Source organism: Eulemur rufifrons, chromosome 19, assembly GCF_041146395.1.
Source record: "Eulemur rufifrons isolate Redbay chromosome 19, OSU_ERuf_1, whole genome shotgun sequence".
NCBI lineage: Eukaryota > Metazoa > Chordata > Mammalia > Primates > Lemuridae > Eulemur > Eulemur rufifrons.
The window spans coordinates 48,960,404-48,984,322 of record NC_091001.1 but is presented as its reverse complement, the minus strand read 5'-3'; the positions used below and the strand labels follow the sequence as shown (position 1 = coordinate 48,984,322).

General features: G+C 37.8%; 1 protein-coding gene across 1 annotated transcript in view; it reads left to right on the top strand.

Annotated features, from left to right (window-relative positions):
* Positions 1–23,919, top strand: part of DNAH6 (dynein axonemal heavy chain 6) — a 236,266-nt gene that overhangs the window by 143,536 nt on the left and 68,811 nt on the right. The window contains exons 42-54 of the mRNA XM_069494279.1: positions 1,287–1,433; positions 1,982–2,055; positions 3,191–3,345; positions 9,003–9,234; positions 13,239–13,391; positions 14,672–14,812; positions 16,201–16,443; positions 17,763–17,930; positions 18,436–18,671; positions 19,839–20,100; positions 21,234–21,357; positions 22,060–22,256; positions 23,349–23,552. Coding sequence (XP_069350380.1) covers positions 1,287–1,433; positions 1,982–2,055; positions 3,191–3,345; positions 9,003–9,234; positions 13,239–13,391; positions 14,672–14,812; positions 16,201–16,443; positions 17,763–17,930; positions 18,436–18,671; positions 19,839–20,100; positions 21,234–21,357; positions 22,060–22,256; positions 23,349–23,552 — 2,336 coding nt within the window. The remainder of the gene's footprint in view (positions 1–1,286; positions 1,434–1,981; positions 2,056–3,190; positions 3,346–9,002; positions 9,235–13,238; positions 13,392–14,671; positions 14,813–16,200; positions 16,444–17,762; positions 17,931–18,435; positions 18,672–19,838; positions 20,101–21,233; positions 21,358–22,059; positions 22,257–23,348; positions 23,553–23,919) is intronic.

Below are 23,919 nucleotides of genomic sequence, written 5' to 3'. Positions count from 1 at the left end.
AAAGAACTAAAAGTAGACCTACCTTTTGACCCAGCAATCTCACCACTGGGTATTTACCCAAAAGAAAGACACCTGGCACTTGAATGTTTATTGCAACACAATTCACAATTGCAAAGATGTGGAATCAACCCAAGTGCCCATCAATTCATGAGTGGATTAACAAAATGTGATATATCTATACTATGGAATACTACTCAGCCATGAAGAAGGATGAATTAAGTCCTTTTACAACAATTTGGATGGAACTGGAGACCATTATCCTAAGTGAAGTAGCTAAAGAATGGAAAACAAAACACCACATGTACTCGCTATTAAGTTGAAACTAACTGATGAGTACACATGTGCACAGAGGGAAGTAAAACTCAGTGAAAATCAAGCAGAGGCTAGGGAAAAAGAGAGGTTGGGCAAAAACCTACCTAACAGGTACATTGAACACTATCTGGATAATGGGCACACTTACAACCCTGACTCAAGCACAACAAAAGCAATCCATGTAACCAAAAACATTGGTACCCCTGTAATATTTTGAAGTAATAAAAAAGAAAAGAAATACTCTAGTATTCCAAAGCAACATGGACAGTACCTACTATGTTGTATGGTTCATGTTTTGCTGAGTATACCCACATATGTACTAGATACTCTTCCTGCCCCAGTATGTACAGTGTGAGGAGCCCCATATTGATAGTCCCCATGGAGAAGGAACATTTCTAGGGGCATTCCTATACATGATTGCTTTCATTATGACTTGAAATTATTAGAACTGCATTTACAATAACAATTTATATTAATAAAGAGTACTTAGAATAATTTGAGTAGAAGCCAGAACAGCCAGGGGCCTTTGGTGAGAACTGAATGTTGGAGAAGAATGAGAGAGGAATTGATGTTTTGAAAACAGTATAAGCATCAGAAGGAGAAAAGTTGCAAGATAAGTAAATATATACACTGTATGTATATACATATATGTATTTTTTTAATGTGACACTTCTCAACATATTGCAACCCATGTAACAATGAGACGAATGTTGCTTATACTGTGAAGTCTGATCACTTCACATGCTCAGTTAAGGAAACATCACAAAACAGGAAAAAAATGTTTTTGTCAGATAATGTGTCCCAGTTTTCTTATAAAAAAGGAAGTCACCCTTATTAAATGTATATATCCACTGGGAAAGCATTCTTTTCTGGTAATATGGAGGTAAAGTTGGATTTAACGATTTCATACTTAAACTATTACTAGAGATTCCACAAATGTAGAATTTTCCTTTTTCTTTTTTCTTTAAAAACAGGTATCCTTCAATGTGATCCAGGAACAATAAGAGAAGAAATTCAGATATTTAGACTCTTCTGCCATGAATGTCAAAGAGTCTTCCATGATCGTTTGATTAATAATGAAGATAAGCACTATTTCCATGTTATGTTGACAGAAATGGCCAGTAAATATAAATTTTTTTTTTTTTTGGAGCAGAAAAGCAATTTGGTTTCTATAAAGGAAAATTAAAAGGAGTTTATATAGGATAACACAAAATGAATTTTAGTCATTCAGGAGGGAAAGTTATTTTCTTTGATGGCTCAAACATATAAAAATATATGAAATATTGTGCAATATTATAATAATTTTATTGAAATTCAGGAAGGGTTAATATTTTTAATTCAGTATAGAATTTTAAGTAGAGGATAAAAAAATAAGGGAAATAGCATTTTGTCTGATCAGAAGCCAGGATAATTCTAAAGTATTTCTTATTTATTAAATAAGTACCCAATATTTGTTATTTAATGAAAATTTTAAATATTTAGTAAGTAATCTTAAATCTAGGAGATTATCAACCAGGCTAAAGTGGCCTGGTTTTAGCATGGCTTTCTCTCAGTTTTCATTTGTGTTAAGTCTTCTAAGTAAAGTAGCAGCTGATATTATTCCGTATGTCTTATTAAAATATTGCATTCAAGCTTATTATATTAAAAATTGCTTTTGTTTTTTAAATAGATAAGCATTTTGGAATTGCAATTGGCCTGGAATATTTTTTGAATAAGCCCATCATATTTGGAGATTTCATTAAGGCAAGTATGTTGTATTGACCTGACTATACTTGAAGATTATAAACCATTTACTATTTTCCAATCCAGGTTTGTATTCTATAAGAATTTTACATGTGTGAAGAATAAAGATCTAGGCCAGTTGTTAACAAACTATGGCCCATGGGCCAAATCCACCTGCCGCCTATTTTTGTAAACAAAGTTCTACGGCGTGCAGCCACACCCATTCATCTGTGCGCTATCCGTATGATTGCTTTTGCATTACCACAGCAGAGCACAGTAGTACCAACAGAGACATATCACCTGCAAAGCCTAAAATATTTACTATCCGACCCTTTACAGAAAAAGTTTCTTGACCCCTGATCTAGGTACATTCCTTTTGGTAATAGTTTGAATGAGAGAGCCATCAGGTATTGGATTTGGAAGGAAACAGAGAGGTTAATCTCTTAACTCAGAATCTTATTATATATAGTCTATGCAGCTGTTCAGCCTCTGCTTAAATGCTTCCAGTGATAGGAAGCTAATTTTAGTGAACGGAACTGCCCTCTTCATTTCAGGGTAACTCTAATTAATAGCAAAATTTTTCTTGTATTTAACTTCCTTTTTTTTTATAAGCTCCTCAAGTCTATCCTCCCAGTGATATCTACATATGGGCCTAATTTTACCTTCTGGGCCTGCCTAGAATAAATCTTCCATCTTACCACCCTATAATGGCAGATAGCCATCTTGTTTTACCAAGTTGACACTTACTCAGGTAAGACATTCCCAATGTCTCCAAGAGGGCAGGGACCATGTCTGTTTTGTTTACCCTAAGTCCCCAGCTGCCTATACAGAACTAGGTACATAACAGGCTCCCAATCAATGCTGGTTCAATAAATGACCAAATTCATCTTTATATTATATGTATGCAATATCTCACCACCCTGGTAACCCCCTCTAGATGAGTGTTACCACCTGGCAAATAAAGAAGATAAATAATTTATTTGTGTGAAATATATCTATTTAAATCTATGTGAATTTTATTGTAAAATATCACTGAAAGTCCAGTGTAGCATTTGAAGAAATTAAATGAAATGGATTTTCCAGGTTATGCATGTTATGTATATTCATATATGAGAATTGATCCAACTTGGTTCTTCTCCCCTAAATCATCTTACAGTTTGGAGAGGATAAGTCTGATCGGATTTATGATGATATGCCTGATATGGATAAAATCGCAAATGTTCTACAGGACTATCTTGATGATTATAACCTCGTAAATCCCAAAGAAGTAAAGTTGGTGTTCTTCCAGGATGCTATAGAACATGTTTCAAGGTATAGCGCTATAAGGTGCCCTATTATACAACTGATTTAATTTCTCTTGTATTAAAAGGTAAAAAGTTGTATAAAACTCTTTAAACAGATTGCTAGTAGACAAAGGTCTCTTAGCAATTCTCACTACAACTTAAAAGTTATTTTTTAATATATTTTAAATATATGTGGCATGAACTTCCTATGGAATCTTATTTTTGCTAAATATTAATAGATTGTTTTTATTTTTAAATGTCCCATCTTGTTATAAAAAGGATCTGAGGTGGTTTAGCGAGATGTATGTATGGTATAACAAAGTTAATTACATGTACGCCTAAAGAAAGAGGTTTAAGATTATAGATTGACTCTGGATTCATCTTGTGAGACTGACAGGTACCCACTGCAAGTGTCCTTTGAGGGGCATCCCTGACACATGGGCATCCAGCCTGAAGATCTGCAGTCCTTGGGGCACAATTTTTGAAGTGACTAATGTCCCGTTAAACAATTCTAAGTGGGGCTATGTGACTTGCAAGCCTAAGTCAGAAAGGCCATTTGTCTTCTGCCTGGCTCTGTGTCTTGGAACACTTGCTTTGGGAGCCCCGAGCTACCATGTGAGGAAGTTGGACACCCTGATGCGGCCATGCTGGAGAGACGTGTGGAGAGACCACCTGGAGGTAGGGCCCCTTCCAGGATGGGCCAACCTCTGCTTCCTGTGGCTTCTGGTGTCAGTCTCATCCTGTCAAACAGGTATGACCATGGCACTCAGTACAAGTATAAAACCACAAAATGGAGCATCTCCTGTATTGGTCACAACACCTCTCTACGGCTCGGTATCATAATCTCTTCACAAATAAGGCTCACAGAATGTGCCACTGGTATGTTTGTATGCAATAAGCCACTCACACCTTTAACAGCTTCATTTTATCATCTCTCATGGTTCCCGGCAGTTCTCACTGGGGGTCCTTCTTGCAGTTGCAATCAGATGGGCAGCTAGAGTGCCTGGAGCATCCCTGTTTCCAGGTGCTCTCTCTCTTCTCCACCTGTCTCTCCAGCATGGCAGCCTCACGGTGTCCAGCTCCTCGTGTGGTAACTCAGGGCTCCAAAGGCAAGTGCTCCAAGACAGAGAGCCAGGAAGAAGCCAAAGAGCCCTTCTGACTTAGCCTTGCAAGTCACATAGCATCACTTCCACCACACTCTTTTAGTCAAGGCAGTCATACAGGCCCACCCAAGGTCACAAGAAAAGGACAGAGACTCTATCTCTTGATGGGGTCGAAGAGCAAGTAGGACCAGAAGCATCACTGCAGCCATGTTTTCAACAATACAATGTGCCACAGAGCGATTAGGTACATAGAGTGGTCCAAAGTCCTCTAGCCAGTGTGAGGCAGGCTAGGGCTCTGTGTCCAACTCCACTGTAGGTGCCCCACCCACAATGGGCTCACTCTTTTTCATAACAGCCCTCCAAATATTTGCAGAGCATTCCCAGGTGCCTCTTAGCTTTATCTTTTCCAGGCAAAATTATCCCTGATCTTTCATATTGCCTGTTGGAGATTATTTCCAGCCTTCAACATCCTGAGCACTTTATAATTTTTCAATGTTCCACTTAAAATGTGGTATGCAGATTTGATATCCTATTCTGTGGAATAAGCAGTATAAAAGGTAAATGAGAATAGGATTTCCTGTGGTCTACTACCACAGCAAGATTTTCATGGCTTTGTTTTGTTTGTTTTTGTTTTGTTCTCATGTCAACTACATTTTAGTGTTGGTCGTTGTTAAGACTGATAATTAAATCCCAGGATTTTTTTCACATAAACCATAAGCAAATAAAGTCTTTCACCTATCCTATATTTCTGCTCTTTAATTAACTCTAATTCAAGATTTATGTTTGTCACAGCTCAAGTGTTATAACATACAATTGTTTGTCCTTGGGTTGTGGAGATGCCATTTGATTCCCATCTGTCCCCCTGGCAGCATACCCTCATACTGTCCCCTAACAACTTTTATTCTGATAGCTCAGGAAGGCCCTAAGCCTGCAAAGAAAAAAATAATGGCATCGTTCTGGCCTGAGAAACTTCCTAGAGAATAGACCAGACTTACAGGCAAAGCCAGTTTAATTCTATTTATAATCATTCTTTTGTGAAAGAGAATTGCCAGGCCACTCAAGATTTATTTAAAATATTACAGGGGGAAATTAAAAACCATTTGTAGAATGGTGAAGATTTGGTTTTCAGATACACCAGAGACTGCCATGTAAATAACAATGTAGATGTGTTCTCTTTTATCCAAGAGAGGATCAGTGGTTAGGAATCAGAGAAAACATATTTCTACTTGTTATAAGAGCTTTCAAACGCCCACTGATTAGCAATGGAAGCGGCTTCATTATGAATATGAGTTGTGGATTAATTACTAAATATTCAGTAATAGTAACTTAGCACATACTACATTTCCACTTGTTGATGATATTTTAGTTTTGAGTTTTTTGTTCTTTGGCATAGTTTAAGTCGGCAAAAGCCTTTCCAAATCAAGGAAGAAAATTTGCTTCAGAGCCTGTGCTTTCAAAGGGCAAATGCACCAGGCAGTTTCTACCTATTACAAGCCCCCAACGTTTTCACCACACTCCAGGGATGGTAGAATGAATCTCTCCATCAAAATATAAGCCACTAATTAGGAGAGTCATCTCTTGCCTACTGCATTAGATAAAATGTAATTTGCCTACTTCATTAGAGGATTCTTACTGGGGAATGTTTTTTAATCCATTTATAAGTAAATTGCCAGATAAAATAACACTGGGAAGCAGAATGGACAAGGCATTTGTTTCCAATAATCTCAGATAGAAATAATCAAACTACTATAATATAAATAATAATGTACATGAAACAAGGAAAGAGTGACCCATAAAGTGCAAGATTTTTATAATATTCAATATTTCATCTGCTGTAGAACACTTGTGCATTATGAGAAAAAATAAGAAAACATTATTCTCTATCCATTTGACCCTCAATTTTATACCCAAGTGGGCAGCTGAAGAGAAATAAGCAAACAGACCATCTGATGTGTCTTCTATTAAATGTGCATTGTGATAGAGACATAGCAATGAAAACAGTGCCTATGGGTTGTCATTATTCTAGGAAAGTAAGTTGGCCAAAGCTTTTGGGAAAGGAGTCAACATGCTTTTGTAAAAGGACAGATAAAAAATATTTTAGACTCTGCAGACTATACTCAACTCTGCCCTTATAATGTATAAGGAGCCACAGACAATAAGTGAATAAATGAATGTGGCCGTGTTTCAATGAAATTTTATGTATAGACACTAATGTTTGGATTTCATGTGAGTTTCACGTATCATGAAATATTACTCTTCTTTTGATTTTTTAACCATTTTTTAAAAATCTAAAAACCATTCTTAGCCAGTAGGCCATTAAACACACACATGCACACAAACACACATACACACACACACACACACACACACACACACAGTTAGGGGGCAGGATTTGGCCCACAGACCAGGATTTGGCCCCTGTTTTAGACAAAGCTAACAAAATGTTAGCAAGGCATTCAGGATATGGGAATAGCAGACCTGTCTGAGGAGCAGGAGGGGTGTGAAGGTGGAGGAGACAAATTTGAAAGTTTGATTCTTATTTCAGAAGATCCTCAACAATGGCTAGGAGTCTGGGCTTTGTCCTGGAGGAACAGTTTTTAAATTCCTGTAGACTCCCTGTTCTATTCTTACACTGCATGGCTCCTGTCCTCTGCCACCAAAGATGACAATGTATAATAACTAATCCATGTGCTCTGTTTCATAGCTTTCAAGTTCTCCAGAAGTTGGTCATTTGAACGTAGATAATGTATGAAGCACCCTCCGTGTGCTATGCACTGTTCTCCTAGAGCACTGTATGGCATCCAGGCCCTCGCATGGGTTACAGTGACCATGGTATACATTCATAATTTAAAAAATAATAAAACCATTATCATTTTAAAATACTCAAATCTTGTTTTCTCCAATTATCAGCATCATGAATAAACTAGACAGATAGATACACAGACTTTCTATAAAAAAAGAAGAAATTAAACCTGCTGTTATGTTTCCCCCATGATTTCTAGTCTCTGCTAACCCAATCTTAGATTTTAGACAGTGATGATATAGTTTTTAAAAAATAAGTTATTTTTACATTTTGTCTCGTCATTCTGAGAGAATTTATTGACACTATCATTCCCTTTTCCATTATCTTAACAGCAACCTATAGACTTGACTCTCATACGTACTGCTCACTTTCTACTGACATCCTTCCTCCTTCTTGGATTTTTAAATTTTATTCATACTTCTGTATATCTTCAAAGAATCTTTTAGAAGGGGTTTGCAGATGATTTACTCTCTGAGGTGTAGCGTGGTATTTTTCCTATAACCATTGTCTTGTGGACTGTCATCTTATAGAATGGATGTCTACACCCAGCCTAAAATTATTTGTTCCTTTGGGGGTAATCCATTATTTCTGCCTTAGATGATCACAACACTTTTCAATTAAGTCTAAAATATAGATTTCTACTATATATGTGTGTGTGTATATATATATAATTTGTATATGTTTCCTACAAAATACACGTATTTAGTGTTTGCCTCCCCTCTTTGGTTTTCTTTCCTGATCTTTGGGTCTGTGTGCTCAGTTCCAGTGGTTTCTTCTGTGATTTCAGTCACTGTTGTACCAGTTCTATTTCCTCTTGTCTCTCCTTCTGTAATTCCTATTATGTGGCCCCTGGGACCCTATTTATTTCTCCTAGATTTGTCCCCCTCACCTTCAATTTTTTCTCTTGTCATTTAATATCATTTTTTTTTCTCTGAATTCAGGGTATATTCCCTGAGTTTGTCCTCTATTTCACCTGTTCAGTTTTCTACAGTACCCTATTTGTGAGACTCATCTTCCACGGAGGTTTTCAGTTTGATAGATTTTCTATCTTTATCCAATTTTTTCTAAACTCAGATTTTTTTTCCTCCTACTTTTTAAGTGCTCACTCTGGTATCATGACTGCAGTGCTTTTTAAAATTCTTATTAGCATGAATCAAAAATTTTCTAAAATTTAGGTCAGGCATGATGGCTCAAGCCTGTAATCCCAGCACTTTTGGAGGCCAAGGAATGAGGATCATTTGAGACCAGGAGTTCAAGACCAGCCTGGGCAACAGAGCAGGCCCCATCTTAAAAAAAATTTTTTTATTTCTAAAATTTTGTTGGCATCTTGCAGTAAATCCATTTCAAAGTGTGCCGTTGATCTCTCCTTCTGAACTGCAATGTCTTTTCTGAGTTCCGGTATTTTTCTTCTCGCTCATCCTGGTAAATGAAAACCTGGGCTTGCAATGTGATGGTTCATTTAGATTGTGGTCTAGATTGGCCAGAGACCCCCACAAAATCCTTCACACTTTGACAAAGGAAAAAGAGATTTTACTTTATTCTAAGTTTGTACAACTCGGCCCAGGAGCCAACAGCCTGCAGGGAATGGGAAAGAGATGGGAAAAGGGAAAATCCCAGCGGTCCTACTTGCGCAGTCCCAGCCTCAGATGTAGCCTGCTCTTCCCCTGCAGGGTCCTGCTCAGTGATGAGGCTCCACAGCCACCAGCGTTGGGGCAGACACTCTGAGCAGAAGCCATTTGTGAACTTGAAATAAATCTTTCTCTGCTTTGCTTTCTGCAGGATTGCCCGGATGATTCGTCAAGAAAGAGGCAACGCCCTGCTTGTTGGAGTAGGAGGCACAGGAAAGCAGTCTCTCACGAGACTTGCAGCTCATATATGTGGGTACAAATGTTTGCAGATTGAACTCAGCCGGGGATACAATTATGACACTTTTCATGAAGACCTGAGGAAGTTGTACAAAATGGCTGGTGTAGAAGACAAGAATATGGTTTTTCTTTTCACCGACACCCAGGTACATATTTAAATGGCCCACAGATAAGAACAGCAAATGTAAGATGTTACAGTCGGTGTGTGCTTTGAACAGTTTGTAGGATGTAGTTCAGGGAATTGTTGCCTCTGATAACACTTCTCCTGCACCTTGAAAAAGACTTTTATAATATATTTTTATTTTACGAAGTATTGTTTCTTTAAATTCTAAATAATTAAATATGATCAAAGATTGAGGAGGTGAGAAAGTTTTTAACTTTTCTTTGAGGGAATGAGCAAAGATAGCAGAAGGTAATAAACTCTTTCTATAGTACATATAAGTACCTATAAGGAAATAATTCTGGCCAGTGTGGTGGTTCATATCTGTAATCCCAGCCTGTGGGAGACCAAGGTGGAGGATCATTTGAGAACAGGAGCTCAAGACCAGCCTGGGCAACACAGTGATACCCCTATCTCTACAAAAAGTTTTTTTAAAAAAATTAGCCAGACGTGGTGGCTTGCACCCGTAGTCTCAGCTACTCCAGAGCCCGAGGCAGGAGGATCGCTTGAGCCCAAAAGTTCAAGGCTGTAGTGAGCTACGATGGTGTCACTGCACTCCAGCCTGGGTGATGGAGCAGGACCCTGTCTCAAAAAAAAGATAAGAATTTCCTAAAAAATCAATTATGCTTTACCCCAGAAAGAAAAAAAAATTAAGGCCTATGTTTTAGGGTTAAATTAACTTTAAAATTAAAGTAGGTTTCCATCTATATTTACAACAGCCATTTTAACTGATCTTAAATTAATTCTATAGCAGAGGATTTTCGACATTGATTAAACTTGGATATTTTAACTTTAGAGAAAATAAACCTTTCTAGAAATTAGCCAAGAGATAAAAAAGTGATAGATTTGAGACATAAATATTTTAAACCTTCTTTTAATTTTTAAAACAGTATAAGCAGGATTAAGTACAAACACAAAATGAGAAAAATATTTTTAACATCTGTGACATGCAATGAGTTTATATCTTAGTATGAAGATATTTATTACAAATGAAAAAGGAAAAGACAAGCCAATAGAAGAAATATAAAAGTATATATAAAGAAATGTAAAAAATGTTAATAAAATATGAATGAGAAATTCAAAAAGCAGGGGAGCAGTTAAACACCTGAAGAAATGTCAACAAAGAAATTTAAGTAAATAAAAATGCCAGTGGTTTAGCCTTGTGGGTTGATAAAAGTTAAAATCCATATGTAATATTGGCAAAGGTATGGGGAAAACAGGCCTACTCATTCGTCCCCGGGAGATTATAAATTAGCAAAATCTTTCTGGAAGGTAGGTGGCAATCTGTAGATAAAGCCTTCATATTTCTTTTACATATAATCAGAGATATTTACAAAGTTGCATGTATAAGAGTATCTATTGTAATATTTTCAAATAATAATTTGAAAGACCCTTAATGTCCAGTGAGAGAGAGTCAAGTAAATTTTGGTATAATCACATAATAGAGCACCATGTAAAAAAATTAAAAATTACACTGTAAAAACATACACATTAATTAATGTGAAAAATGTTTATGATCTGTTGTTACATCATAACAAGTGTTCAAAACATCTACCATATAGGCTCTTGGGTTTAACCTATATCTAAACAAATATGTCACATGTACGATTAGAAAACATCTGGATCATGGGATTGTGAGTGATTTTTATTTTCCTAGTTTTGTTTATCTATAGTTTCTAATTCTAAAATTAAAGCATTTCTTATAGTATTTTTAGTATTGCTTTTGAAAATCAAGCAAGTTATGTAAAAAGGCTCCAAGTATTAAAGCTTCAAAGATCAAGTCACACTGTCTTGCTCCACTTTAAACAAACAAAAACCTATTACACACTTTGAAAGGCCCACTCAATCTCAAATGTTCTGTAGTAATGAGGAGTAAACATAATTGTAATAACTAAAATGCATGTATATGTATATATGTACTTATATGTGTATGCAAAACTGTTACAAATGTGAGAAGAAATTGAGAAAAACAAGATGTTTAAAATAGAGTTTAATTTGCTTTTACTAGCAAATACAAAGTAGAAATAAGTATGTTTAGATAATATGAGTAATATAATTTCTAAGCTGCAATTAACAGCTATATACTAGGCTGGGTGCAGTGGCTCGCACCTGTAATCTTAGCACTCTGGGAGGCCAAGGCAGGCGGATCCTTTGAGCTCAGGAGTTCGAGACCAGCCTGAGCAAGAGTGAGACCCCCATCTCTACCAAAAATAGAAAGAAATTAGCTGGACAACTAAAAATATATATAGAAAAAATTAGCCCGGCATGATGGCGCATGCCTGTAGTCCCAGCTACTCGGGAGGCTGAGGCAGAAGGATTGCTTGAGCCCAGGAGTTTGAGGTTGCTGTGAGCGAGGCTGACGCCACGGCACTCTAGCCCAGGCAACAGAGTAAGACTCTGTCTCAAAGGAAAAAAAAAAATAGCTATATACTATATTTTATATTTTACAGAGAAAGCAAATATTTTCTAATACTACAGAAAGTTTATAAAAATTGATTATATATTAGGTTTAAAGAAATTTTTATTAAATTTAAAAAAGCACAAACTGTACTGATAACATTCTTTGCCCATGTCTTAATCAAAAGAGTAATTAATGATGTGTCTCAGGATTTTAAAACACTCAAAGACCAGGAAAATCAAAATCTCTATTTAAATAATAGGGAAAATGAACTTAATATAAATAAAAATCACTGGAATGTAGGTTAAGTTTATGGATGTGAATCAAAAATTAGAGGCTACAGAAATTAGTTTACTTACAACTTTGGGGGAAAATGTCACAAGGAAGCATAAAGACAAATAAAAAAAAGGAAACAATAAGATAAAAGCAGAAATAAATTGGGGCAAGGAGAACTAGTGTTTGTTCTTGGGAAAAATTAACAGATACAATTATGCCAAGTTCATTTAAGAAAAACAAAAAATTACAAATGAAGAAAATAAAATAACAGATACTTTGTCATGTTTAAATATGTAGTACTCAAACTTCTATGTAACTAATAAGTTAACTGAAACAAAAGGGTAAATGAGAGATCATTTTAAAATATTTGCATCAATTATGACAAAGGATTATTTCATAAGATGTAAATTACCCATTCAGATTTAAAAGAATATCCCAATATATAAATGATTGCAAAGTTTAGGCAGATCTTTTTAATGGAAAATAATAAATGTGGGATAATATTTGCCCTTTCTAATAATCAAAGACATGCAAATGAGATTTTCCCAAAGGAAATATATACTCCCCAAGTTAACAAAAATAAATGTTAAAGGTTTCCTTGTATATATACTTATATGTATGTGTACTATAGAGTTTATTACCTTCTGCTATCTTTGCCTTTTCCCTCAAAGAAAAGTTAAAAACTTGCTCACCTCCTCAACCTTTGATCATATTTAATTACTTGGAATTTAAAGAGAGAAACAATATTTGAATTGAATAAGAAACAGTAAAATCTTCAAAATCCAGAAAACATTCATCACTTTAATTGCTAATCTCACTCCTGGGAATTTATTCAAAAAAAATAATCCAACTGGGAAGAAAAGCTATAGGCCTAAAGTTGTTCTTATAATATAAACAAGACTGTAAATGGCCTAAGTCAGTGTAAATGTATAATACATCAGCTCAGTGGTACATCAGCTCAGTGGTACATCAGCTCCCATATTTATGGTTATGAAAATGATGAGTACAGAACTGTGGATTATTATTTATGATAAAATGGTAATCAAAAGGGGCAGAATATAACATACTTGCACAGAATGACTTGAACCAGATAAAATATGAATGCCTTTTAAGAAACAAAACAGGAAAAAAAAAATGAAAAATCAGTGCACTTGCCATGTTAGAATTTTAGAGTGCCATCAAATTTTTAAGATTACCTTTTCTTAAAGATAAAATTAACTTGTGAATATTAGAATAAATATTTGTTTTATAATTTACATATAATAAATGTAAAACAATTGAGTGCGTTATAAAGAGCACTCTGTTTTCTTCCACAGATTGTAGTGGAGGAGTTCCTAGAAGATATAAATAACATCCTGAACTCAGGTGAGGTGCCTAATTTATTTGAAAAAGATGAACTGGAGCATGTTTTAGCAGCCACCAGACCAAGAGCAAAAGAAGCAGGAATTTCCGAGGGAAACAGAGACGAGGTGGGACATAGTTACATGGCTTTGTAAGCAAAAAGTTGGCTTAACCTTTTATTTAACAGTCCACCTATCCCCTTAAGAAGTCCATGGATAGAATTTTTTTAATATAATTGGTTTGCTTTGTAATTCTATGTATTTTATTTTAAGTGTTTAAAGTGTTACTTCACCAGACTTCCAGAAAGGTCATGGGAAGCAGAAAACAGAAACCCTACTGCGCCATGGAGGTCACAGTCTTGTCCAAACCGGCCAGCCTCTCTTATTCTTCCTTAAGCACCAGTTTATTTTACACACCCACAGTGTCCTGCCTGAGGAGGGCAGAATGCACCAGTCTAGTGCTTCGGATGCCCTTGCCTAGCATCAAGCTTACGACACAAATAAAATAGAAATGGGTTTTCTCTCTCTCTCCCAGGAGCAGTGTCGCTGTGGTCCACTTCCATTTCTCCAAAACCATGCTAGATTCCATATGCTAATATATGTCCACTCCACTCTTTTCTTTCTGCTCCTTCTTTAACTCTTTGGTTATTGCTTCTCATATCTTTTCTGTGTCTCTTTGTGAGAATTTCTTCTACTGCTAGTTCAGGGATTATAGGTACAGACACTAGTCTACTTCAGCTAATGTAAGTGGAAAGGGATTTATGAGAGGGATAGAGAATCATTAGGAAGGCTGGAGAAAGAGATTCTGAACTGAACTGTTTGGAATGAATATAAAATGCAGAAGTAGAAGTCAATGGTCAAGGAAGCAACTGCCTCTACCACAACCATTCCTGCTGAACCGAGGAACCGCTACCCCAGTCAGCGTGCCTCTGCTCCGGCTGCCAGCTCCAAAGTCATGTGTCCTCCACCACATCAGGAAGTAACTGAAATTAGCCGTCACAACCAGAAATAAGACTTTTAAGACCATGCCACTTCTGCCAGGCCCTACACCTGCAAAAACTGATGCCCTGCACCCTGGCCCTCTCTCCCAGTTGTCCTCTGTCCCAGAGCAAAACCTTATATGAATATCTCTCTCCACTTTATCCAAGGGGTCTCCTCAAATACACTGATGATGGGGATCTAAATCACATTCAGAACCCTAGTTGCACTGGAGCCTGCAAAATGTCATTTTTAATCTTTCCAGGCTGTGTGAATGAAAGAAAGGGGTTGGAATGGATGTTGAACAGGCTATTCACATATCTTGTATACTAACAATTTTTTTTATGTCAGTAGCCTCAAATGCATTAGCCAACACTAACTTTTATTCTTGCTTTATCCATATTTTAAATTGGAAAATATCTTTTTGTCAGGTGTTTCAATACTTTATCAGTAGAGTTCGTCAGAAGCTGCACATTGTTCTCTGCATGAGCCCAGTTGGGGAGGCCTTTCGGTCCCGATGCCGAATGTTTCCATCCCTTGTAAACTGTTGCACCATTGACTGGTTTGTCCAGGTTGGTGACATCTCAGGATACCTCTTTCAGAAGTTGGACTTGCTTGATTTCAAAGGGGTAACACATTGTCTGAAAATAGCACATGGGTACTTACATCAGCTTCAAAGCCTGCTAGGAATTTACTCACACAGGGAATGACAATGACAAGCATAGAACAAAGACAAAACAGAATTTATAAAGAAAGAGGAGACCACTGAATTTAGCAATGTAGTTATCAGTGATCTTGACAAGAGCTGTTTCAATTGGTGGTGGGGAAGAGGGTTCAGGAGAGAAAAGAGGAGAGGAATCAAAGACAATGAGCACAGGCAACTCTTTTGAGGAGTTTTGCCCCAAATGAAAGCAGAGAGATGGGGTCATAAATAGAGGGGCATGTGAGGTCAAGAGAGAAATATTTTTAAATGAGAAACACAAGGAGCATGTGTGTATGTACTATGAAAATGATCCAGAAAAGAGAACTATATTGATGACGCAGCATACAGAGTTAAGCATGTCCTTCAGTAAGCAAAAAGGGATAGGATGGGGGTCATCAGTGAAGGGGCTGACCTTGGCAGGGAGCATGCACAGCTTACCCCTGAGGTGCAGGAGTGGAGGCAGAATATATGAGCATAGATGCAGGTAGGTGAGGACATGTGAGGGTAAGAGCTCAGCAAAGGTCTCTTTGCATTGTTTCTAATTTTTTTTAGTGATGTGGGAAGCAAGGTCATGAGCTGAGAATGAAGAGGAAAGAGGAACTATTAGCAGCCTAAGGAAGTAGAATAGGGTGTGAAATACTTAGAAGAGTACAAAACTGATGTATTAGAAAACATAGAAGCATTTCTGGGCTGCACAAAGGAGCTAGTCGTCACGAATGTAAAGTGCGGGGAGTCAGCATGGCTGTGTGTGTTTCTCCAACCATGCTCAACTGCGTAGTTGCAGGCTTGGAGTAACAGAGTTGCTTTTGACTAAGGTTCGGGTGGACTCAAAGAAACAAGAGAGGATCAAAGGACTTGAGCTGTGTGCAGGACAGTGATTATAATGATGGACCTGAAGTCCTAACTGTAAAATAAACTGAGTCAGGACATGAGGGCCCCATAACATGTATGATCCTATTTATAGAATTCTAAAGGCACCCAATCGTCCCTTCATTCCAGCAACAAACATTTCTTGAACAACTCCTGTGTGCCTGACACTGTGTTGGAGACGCAGTGGTCAGCAAATGCAGACCCAGGCCCTCTCACACAGACAGAGCCTTTTGGTTAATTAAGCATCGTAGGCATGAGTAGGAGTTAACTAGGTGAAAGGGAGGACTGGCAAGGAAGAGTTCCACAGAAATACCTTTTTTAAAATTATTAAATTGTATGTTATTGAAATGACCAACAGATTTTTCCAGACTGTTTCTTTATTTACAGTGGCCCAGAGAAGCACTTCTTTCTGTGGCAAAGACATTTTTCTCAAATGTCGACCCTCAAAATGAAGAACTGAAGGACAAGCTTTCCCTCATGTGCGTGAATGTTCACCTGAGCGTCTCCACCATGGCAGAGCGCTATTACACGGAGCTGCGCCGGCGCTACTACACAACGCCCACCTCCTACCTGGAGCTCATCAATCTCTACCTGTCTATGCTGTCTGAAAAAAGGAAGCAGATTATTTCAGTAAGTTCAATATTACCAATGGGAAAAAAAAAAAATACTTTTTTGAAAGGTCTATGTACCGTCTTACCTGCCAGAGCCTTCTCCATCCTGACACGTGCCCTAGACAACCTGCAGTAGGACCAAAAAAGTGTCCCATGCCGTTGATCCCAGGGCCTTCCCCTTCCTTCATAATTTTGTTGTCCTTCTATCACTTACATAAGTATCCTTGACTAAGTAGAATGATATGGGCATCACAACAGCATCAAAGTTATGCAGAGAACAGTCAGTCATGTCTGCAGTATTTAATGCAGAGGAAAACTTTTTGTTAAGTAATAAAGTTGGTGTATTAGTTGTCTACCAATTGTGTCAATTGTTCCAATTAAGAGCATTAGGACTTTGGTTTCGATGAAGGAATTTAGTGTCAACCAAAAACTATGTACAGCCTGTGTTCTGCCTTTTGCTACACAACTTTGAGCACATTATATAACTTCTTTAAGCCTTAGTAGAAAATAAGGTTCAAAAATATCTATATCTACCTCTTGGATTGTTGCAGAATTTAAATAAGACACTGTCCGTGAAGCACTATGATATGACACATATGAGGTGCTCAGAAAATAGTGGGTGCCATCTTCATCATCAGGCTATTAACATGACCTAAAATTTTCAACATTTTAAACACACTAAAAGAGAAGTGTTTACAATTTAGGTATTTAAATTTTTTCCAGAGGATTTTTAAGTGGTAAAATGCCTGCCTTGTAAAATAACTTGACAGATATTTTTGAAACCTGCCGATTTGAACCAAGCTTTCTGACTCACCTTCAAAAAGAAAGTGCTTTCCAGGTGTCTCCTGTAGCAGACACCAGCCCTTTGATCCTAGTTAAGCATTTTCTGTCACCATGTAGGGTTCAGATCCAGCAACCAGAGCTTGGCACCCAGGACCTCATCTCCCTGGGTGTCCTCAGCCCTGCTGACCCAAGTAAACAAGCTCCCCTAGCTGTGGTCTCCAGGGATTCCTATCTGATCTTGTCCCTCACTCACTCAACATGCCACCACGGAGGATAAAAATAATACAATGCGGTCCCTGCCCTCAGTGAGCCACAGCCCAGTGGAGTCCCAGTGCTGAGGACACAAATGCAGTGTGGCGACTGTCATGGCCATTTCCTAAAGTTCTATTACCTGAAGATTTCCCAACTTGTAATGCATTCACAATTTGAAATATTGCAAATGGATTTACCAATTCTGTAGTTGTAAAAGCCTAATTACATGAGTAATATTAATAGATGCCAATAAACCTATAGTTGATAGTACTCATTACAATAGAAATATTCATTGTCTTTTAGGCACGAGATCGGGTGAAAAATGGACTCACCAAGCTATTAGAAACGAACGTACTAGTAGATAAAATGAAATTAGATCTTTCAGCTTTAGAACCTGTCCTTTTAAAAAAATCACAAGATGTTGAAGCCCTGATGGAAAAATTGGCAGTGGATCAAGAAAATGCCGATCAGGTATGCTGCATTACCTGACAGTGTGGGGGAGAAGGCTTAGGGAAGCAATTGATCACTCATATACAATGATATAAGATTGGATTATTTTGGATTATCATATATGTCATTAAAATAATTAAGCGATAGATTTAGAATTGTTTTTAGCAACTTAGCAATGCTTTTAAGTTGTAAGCAATCTCCCTTTACTAAATCAACCTGGTTCTGTCCCTGAGAATTGATGAATCCCAATGAGCGGGACAGAGAGAGTTGTGAGAAAAGTACCACCTACAAATATAAAGCAGCTATTCCTCTCCTAAGAAGAGCTTTAAGTTATAGTATTTTATCTCCATTGTGCTGTCAGCACGGCATGAGATGGACAAAGGAGAGCATGAAATGCAATCTAGGTAATTCCCTTTCACCTTGGTCTAATCCAAAGAGCAAATATGATGCATTATTATTGGCTTTGTTTTTAAACATGGAAATTCAAATAATGAGGCCACTTAAGCAGCTGTGTTCCAATGGTTAGGTCCGTAACGTTGTGCAAGAAGATGAAGCAATAGCAAAAGTGAAAGCTGAAGAGACCCAAGCAATAGCTGATGATGCTCAAAGAGATCTTGACGAAGCATTACCTGCACTCGACGCCGCCAATAAGGCACTGGATTCCTTAGATAAAGCAGATATATCTGAAATCAGAGTTTTTACAAAGCCCCCAGATATGGTCATGACTGTAATGGAAGCGATCTCCATTCTCTTGAATGCAAAGTGAGTAATTTAGGATCATATATTACCAGAGTGAATACCTGTTGGGATTTCTTTACTGGTTTTCTCCATTTTCATTTATATGTTCATTCTCTTCTCCACTCTGTTACCGATTCAGTTGGTCATTCAACAAATTGATTCAAGGAGACTTTTTTCCCCGACATCTATTTTGTGCTAGATGATGGAAGATATGTTTTTCCCTTGAAGACACACATAGGCTAGTGGGGAGACAGACATAAAAAATAATAATTTCAAGACAATGTGTGCGTTCTATAGTATTGGGAGTGCTAAGAAAGAGTGTCTAAGCCCTTCTGGGGAGGTGAGACCAGGTTTTTCAGAAGATAATACTAGTTGAATTGTGGGACCGTGGGAGCATGAGGAATAAGCTTTGATGCTCATGGAATGGGTTGAGGCTGGGCAGGAGGGCAGTGATTATATCATGAAGGGTCTTGTAAACTGTGACAAACAGTTCAGATTTCATCATGGAGATATGTAGTTTTCAAACTTTCTTTGGCAATACAATCTCTTTTGCAATAAAAAAATTATGTTACAATGAACCTTTCTAGATAAAACTGAGCAAAGGACTCAGAGCAGCCCACCACCACCAGGCCTCCCCGCTGACCCTCAAGCTGGCACCTTGGTAAGGCCCAGGGGCTCTGCAGAGAACAGGTAGAGAGCCCTGGGCAGAGAGGACTAAGAACCATGGAATATTTTTTAGCTAATCGGATTTTCTTGATAGAAATACCAATCTGACTAAAGTTCAGAAGGGCAAGGTTGACCAAAAGACATAAAGCCTAGTTAGAAGGCAATTGTAGTGTCATGGCAAGAGATTTTTAAGAGTTGAAACTAGCAAAAGAGGTAAAATGTGAGTGCTTAGGATCTTTTTAAAATAAAACTATTGTTTCTACAATGCCTTACATTTTAAAACTCTATGATTTTATAATTCTTTCTTTACCAAAGCTGGGTTGCATGAAACTTCAGTAATCCAAATACTTTTCTCCCCATGAATTAATTGTGATACACATAATTACCAATTACTAGAATTATAGTACCAAGATTAAAACTACCCACTTATTGGGATAATATTGTAATGTTTTCAAAGGAATACATTTCTTTTGTTCTTACATTACTTTATTGCAATGCTATTAACTTATCATGTCTGTCTTTCAGGCCTGATTGGCCAACAGCAAAGCAACTTCTTGGTGACTCCAACTTTCTAAGAAGGCTTTTAGAATATGATAAGGAAAACATAAAACCTCAGATATTGGCAAAGCTTCAAAAGTATATTAATAATCCCGATTTTGTGCCTGAAAAAGTAGAGAAAGTGTCCAAAGCATGTAAATCCATGTGCATGTGGGTAAGAGCAATGGACTTGTACTCTCGGGTAGTCAAGGAAGTCGAACCGAAGAGACAAAAACTCCGGGCTGCACAGGTACACTATCTATATTATGATATTTTATAGAATTGAAGACTTTGGTCACCAGTTCAAGCTGCCTTTATAATGCCACCATGATCCTATGCAATACAAATCGTAACAAAGCTATTGAAAAATAGCTTTTGTTTTAAACAATAGCAGAAAAAAAAAAAACTTTCAGAAATTACTTCTAAAATCAGCCTTCTTCCAGAATAAAAGGAACATGAGGCCTCAGTATATTCATCTGAAAAAAGAGAATTAGGCCCACGATATTTTTGAGATGCCTTTTAGCTCTAGCATCTAATGGTCTATGTCTCCCTTTGCTAACTGCTCCCACTCTTGATGATGTCATCTGAGGTTTTAGAGCCAGCTTAACCCACAATCAGATGTGAGGCCCAAGAAGAGAAAAGAATGGTCATTTAGTGAAGTGGGTTTCCAAAAGAAACCCAGGCTATAGAGCAGCCATCAGCAAACTTTTTCTTTAAAGATCCAGATAGTAAATATTTTAAGCACTGTGGGCTATATGATCTCTATTGCAAGGTACTCTACTGTGTCACTGCAGCACAAAAACAATCACTGACAATACGTAAATGAACAAGCATGGCTATGTTCCAATATAACTTTGTTTATGGACACTGGAATTCAAATTTTATACAGTTATCACACCACAAAATATTACTCATTTTTTTTTATTTTTTCCAACCATATAAAAATGTGAAAACCATTCCTAGCTTTCAGATTGTACAAAAACAGGCAGCAGGCTGGATTTGGCCTGCAGGCCATAGTTTGTAGACCCCCTAATACTGAGAATTAGGAAAGATTTTTCACTGTTTGCATGAATATTTAATTAAAATGTTTCATCATTTAAAATTAATAATCCATTGTGGTAACTAATTCCTCCCAAATGCTTGGTACATCTGTTTCTTTTTTATGATTTATTCTGTTGGACTTTATGATTGATTTTGTTTGGTTTTGTTTACTTCTTATATTTTACTGTATTTTCTATTTGTGTTAACTTTGAATATCACATCAAAGTCTTTTTGGACATAGAAAAGGGAACATAAATCTTAACATATTTTTAAAAATCTATAATAAATTGTGCAAATTCAGGCTTCTTTGGGGGCCTATTCTTAACTAGTTGCTTTTATTAGGCTGAACTTGACGTTACTATGGCTACTCTGAAAGAAAAGCAAGCATTGCTACGAAAAGTGGAAAATCAAATACAGGCCTTACAAGATGAATATGACAAAGGTGTGAATGAAAAAGAAAGTCTGGGTAAGTAACCCATAAAACTTACACTGGTCAGGAAACGTCTGGTTTTCAAAAATAGAAAGAACTTTCAGGCAGTAAAATCTCAGCTTTTATCCAACGTGTAGGACTTACTCCATTGGACTCATTCCATTAGTCTTCTAATATCAAATGAGAACTGCGTATATTGTGTACATTCAACATCTTGTATCTGAACAGGGCTTACTGCAGCATGTTACTTTAAAATATAAAACAGCATATGGCAGGGGTCCCCAACCTATGGTGAGTTGTATAATTATTTCATTATATATTACAATATAATAATAGAAATAAAGTGCACAATAAATGTAATGCACGTGAATCATCCCGAAACCATCCCCCACCCCCCAGTCTGTGGAAAATTGTCTTCCATGAGAACGGTCCCTGGTGCCAAAAACGTTGGGGACTGCTGGCATATGGATTTGATCCAGAAAATAAATACTAGAGGGGTGCAGAGAGCACTATCTTCAGCCAGAGTAACAGTATGAAAAAAGAGCTGTTGGCATGGAAGAGGCAAACTTAGACTTGGTTCTGAAATTGGAATTAATACTGAACTGCTGTGAGTTTTCATAGAGATGTGTTGCTATCATTGGCTAGATAATGCTAATTCTGCTATAAATAGAAGCAGGTGAATAAACTTTTAATATTTTTGGCAAATATTGAATAAGATAACCTGATTTAATTTTCTAGCGAAGAATATGAGCCTGACAAAAGCCCGCCTACTACGAGCTGGAAAGCTAACAGCTGCGTTAGGAGATGAGCAGGTTCGATGGGAAGAAAGCATACAGAAGTTCGAGGAGGAGCTAGCGAATATCACAGGAAACGTGTTCATAGCAGCGGCTTGTGTGGCCTATTATGGGGCTTTCACAGCCCAGTACAGGCAAACAGTGAGTAAAACTGCTTTCTGTAAGGATTGCTAAGAAGCAGCCGAAACTGAGGTTGCAAAAGTGTCATTTTTCTGAGTTCAGATGGAGGCTGTCCACTATGGAGGCTCTCCATGGTAGAATTTAGGTATCATTCCATAGCCCCCGACCTCCCGCACCAGCCAGCGATGGTCTACGCCTAGGCTTTCCTTAACACATCCTCCCTTTCCTTCCCCTGCCATAGAAAGCTATTCCTCACTTACTTACACAGCACAGGAAGCAGCAGGATGGAAAAGGGACAGATCACAAGTGGCGTGTAAAGTCAGCCAGGATGAGATGCTCTGCATTGGTGAGACTGCTACGGAAGGCCAGGCAATGAAAAGGAGCAGGACATGGAGGCGTCCATGGTTCCTTGGGCATTTATCTTTATGAGAAATAAAACTTCTCATTTATCAGAGAATAAAAGTTCCTTCTACATGCATTTTCCAGGAAACTAAGTTAATTGGAAAGATGTTATGGTCATTTGTGCAAAAGGTCTTCCTAAAAATGTTTCATCTTCATCCTTAAGTTTATAAGACCTGGTATAGGGCTCATATAGACTCCTCAGGAGCTCAGGGATCACCTGGTCCATGTTTCTCCCTGGACCAATGGTGGCTTTTGGGGGCAGACAGTTCTCTGCCATGCGTGACCACCACTCATTGAAGGAGATAATATGCTAACATCGCTTTTCCGCATCTACTGATTGCTAGTAGCACCCACAGTCATTGTGTTAACCCCAAACTTCTCCACATGCTTCCAGACTCTACCAAGAGGGGCAAAACACCCCTGGTTGGAAACCACTTTGACAACCCAGTCAATTACACATGAGAAAATAAGTCCAGACAGAGGGTGAGGTGCCCGAAGTTGCAGCTACTTAATGGTATGGTTTGGGCAACCAGGTCTCCTGAATTTTAGTTCAAGTCTTGTGTCCCAGGCTCTGATGCCAGCATGCCTGTGAAGACTGGGAGGGCTTCGTTCTTCTGGCCACTGCCTTACTCCTGCCCACCACATTTTGTGTGTGCCCTTATTTACTGGATGTTCCTGACTGTATTCGAGTATGCTTTCCTCCTTCTGTAGCTTATAGAGTGTTGGATCCAGTACTGTCAGTCTCTGGAGATCCCAATCGATCCTTCCTTCAGTCTCATTAACACTCTCGGAGATCCCTACGAAATACGGCAGTGGAACACTGATGGGCTGCCCCGTGACATGATATCAACAGAAAATGGCATTTTGGTTACTCAAGGGAGACGGTGGCCTTTGATGATTGATCCCCAAGATCAGGTGTGTAACAAATGATTAAGAGAGTGGCCTATTAGCTCTGCTTAATATTGAGCTGTCTATTAAAAATTGTGAAAGTGCACATATTTATAAGATCATGGAGTTTTAGACCATGTAGAGAGTTTAGAAGCCTCCTAGTCCAAGTCTCTTACTTTGTGGATGTAGACAGTATGACAGAGAGAGTCTAAGTGCTCTCATACTGGGTTTTGATTGGTTTTGTTTAAGGGGTTGACTATCAGTTTTCTGGTTTCTGTGAGGGCAGAGATTCCCAGAAATTCATTCCTCTGTAGTCTTTGTTCCTAAAAGATCTGAGGAGACAGAATGAAGTCAGGGTATGATAGAATTTAAGGCAAGCCTCCCTAGAATTTAC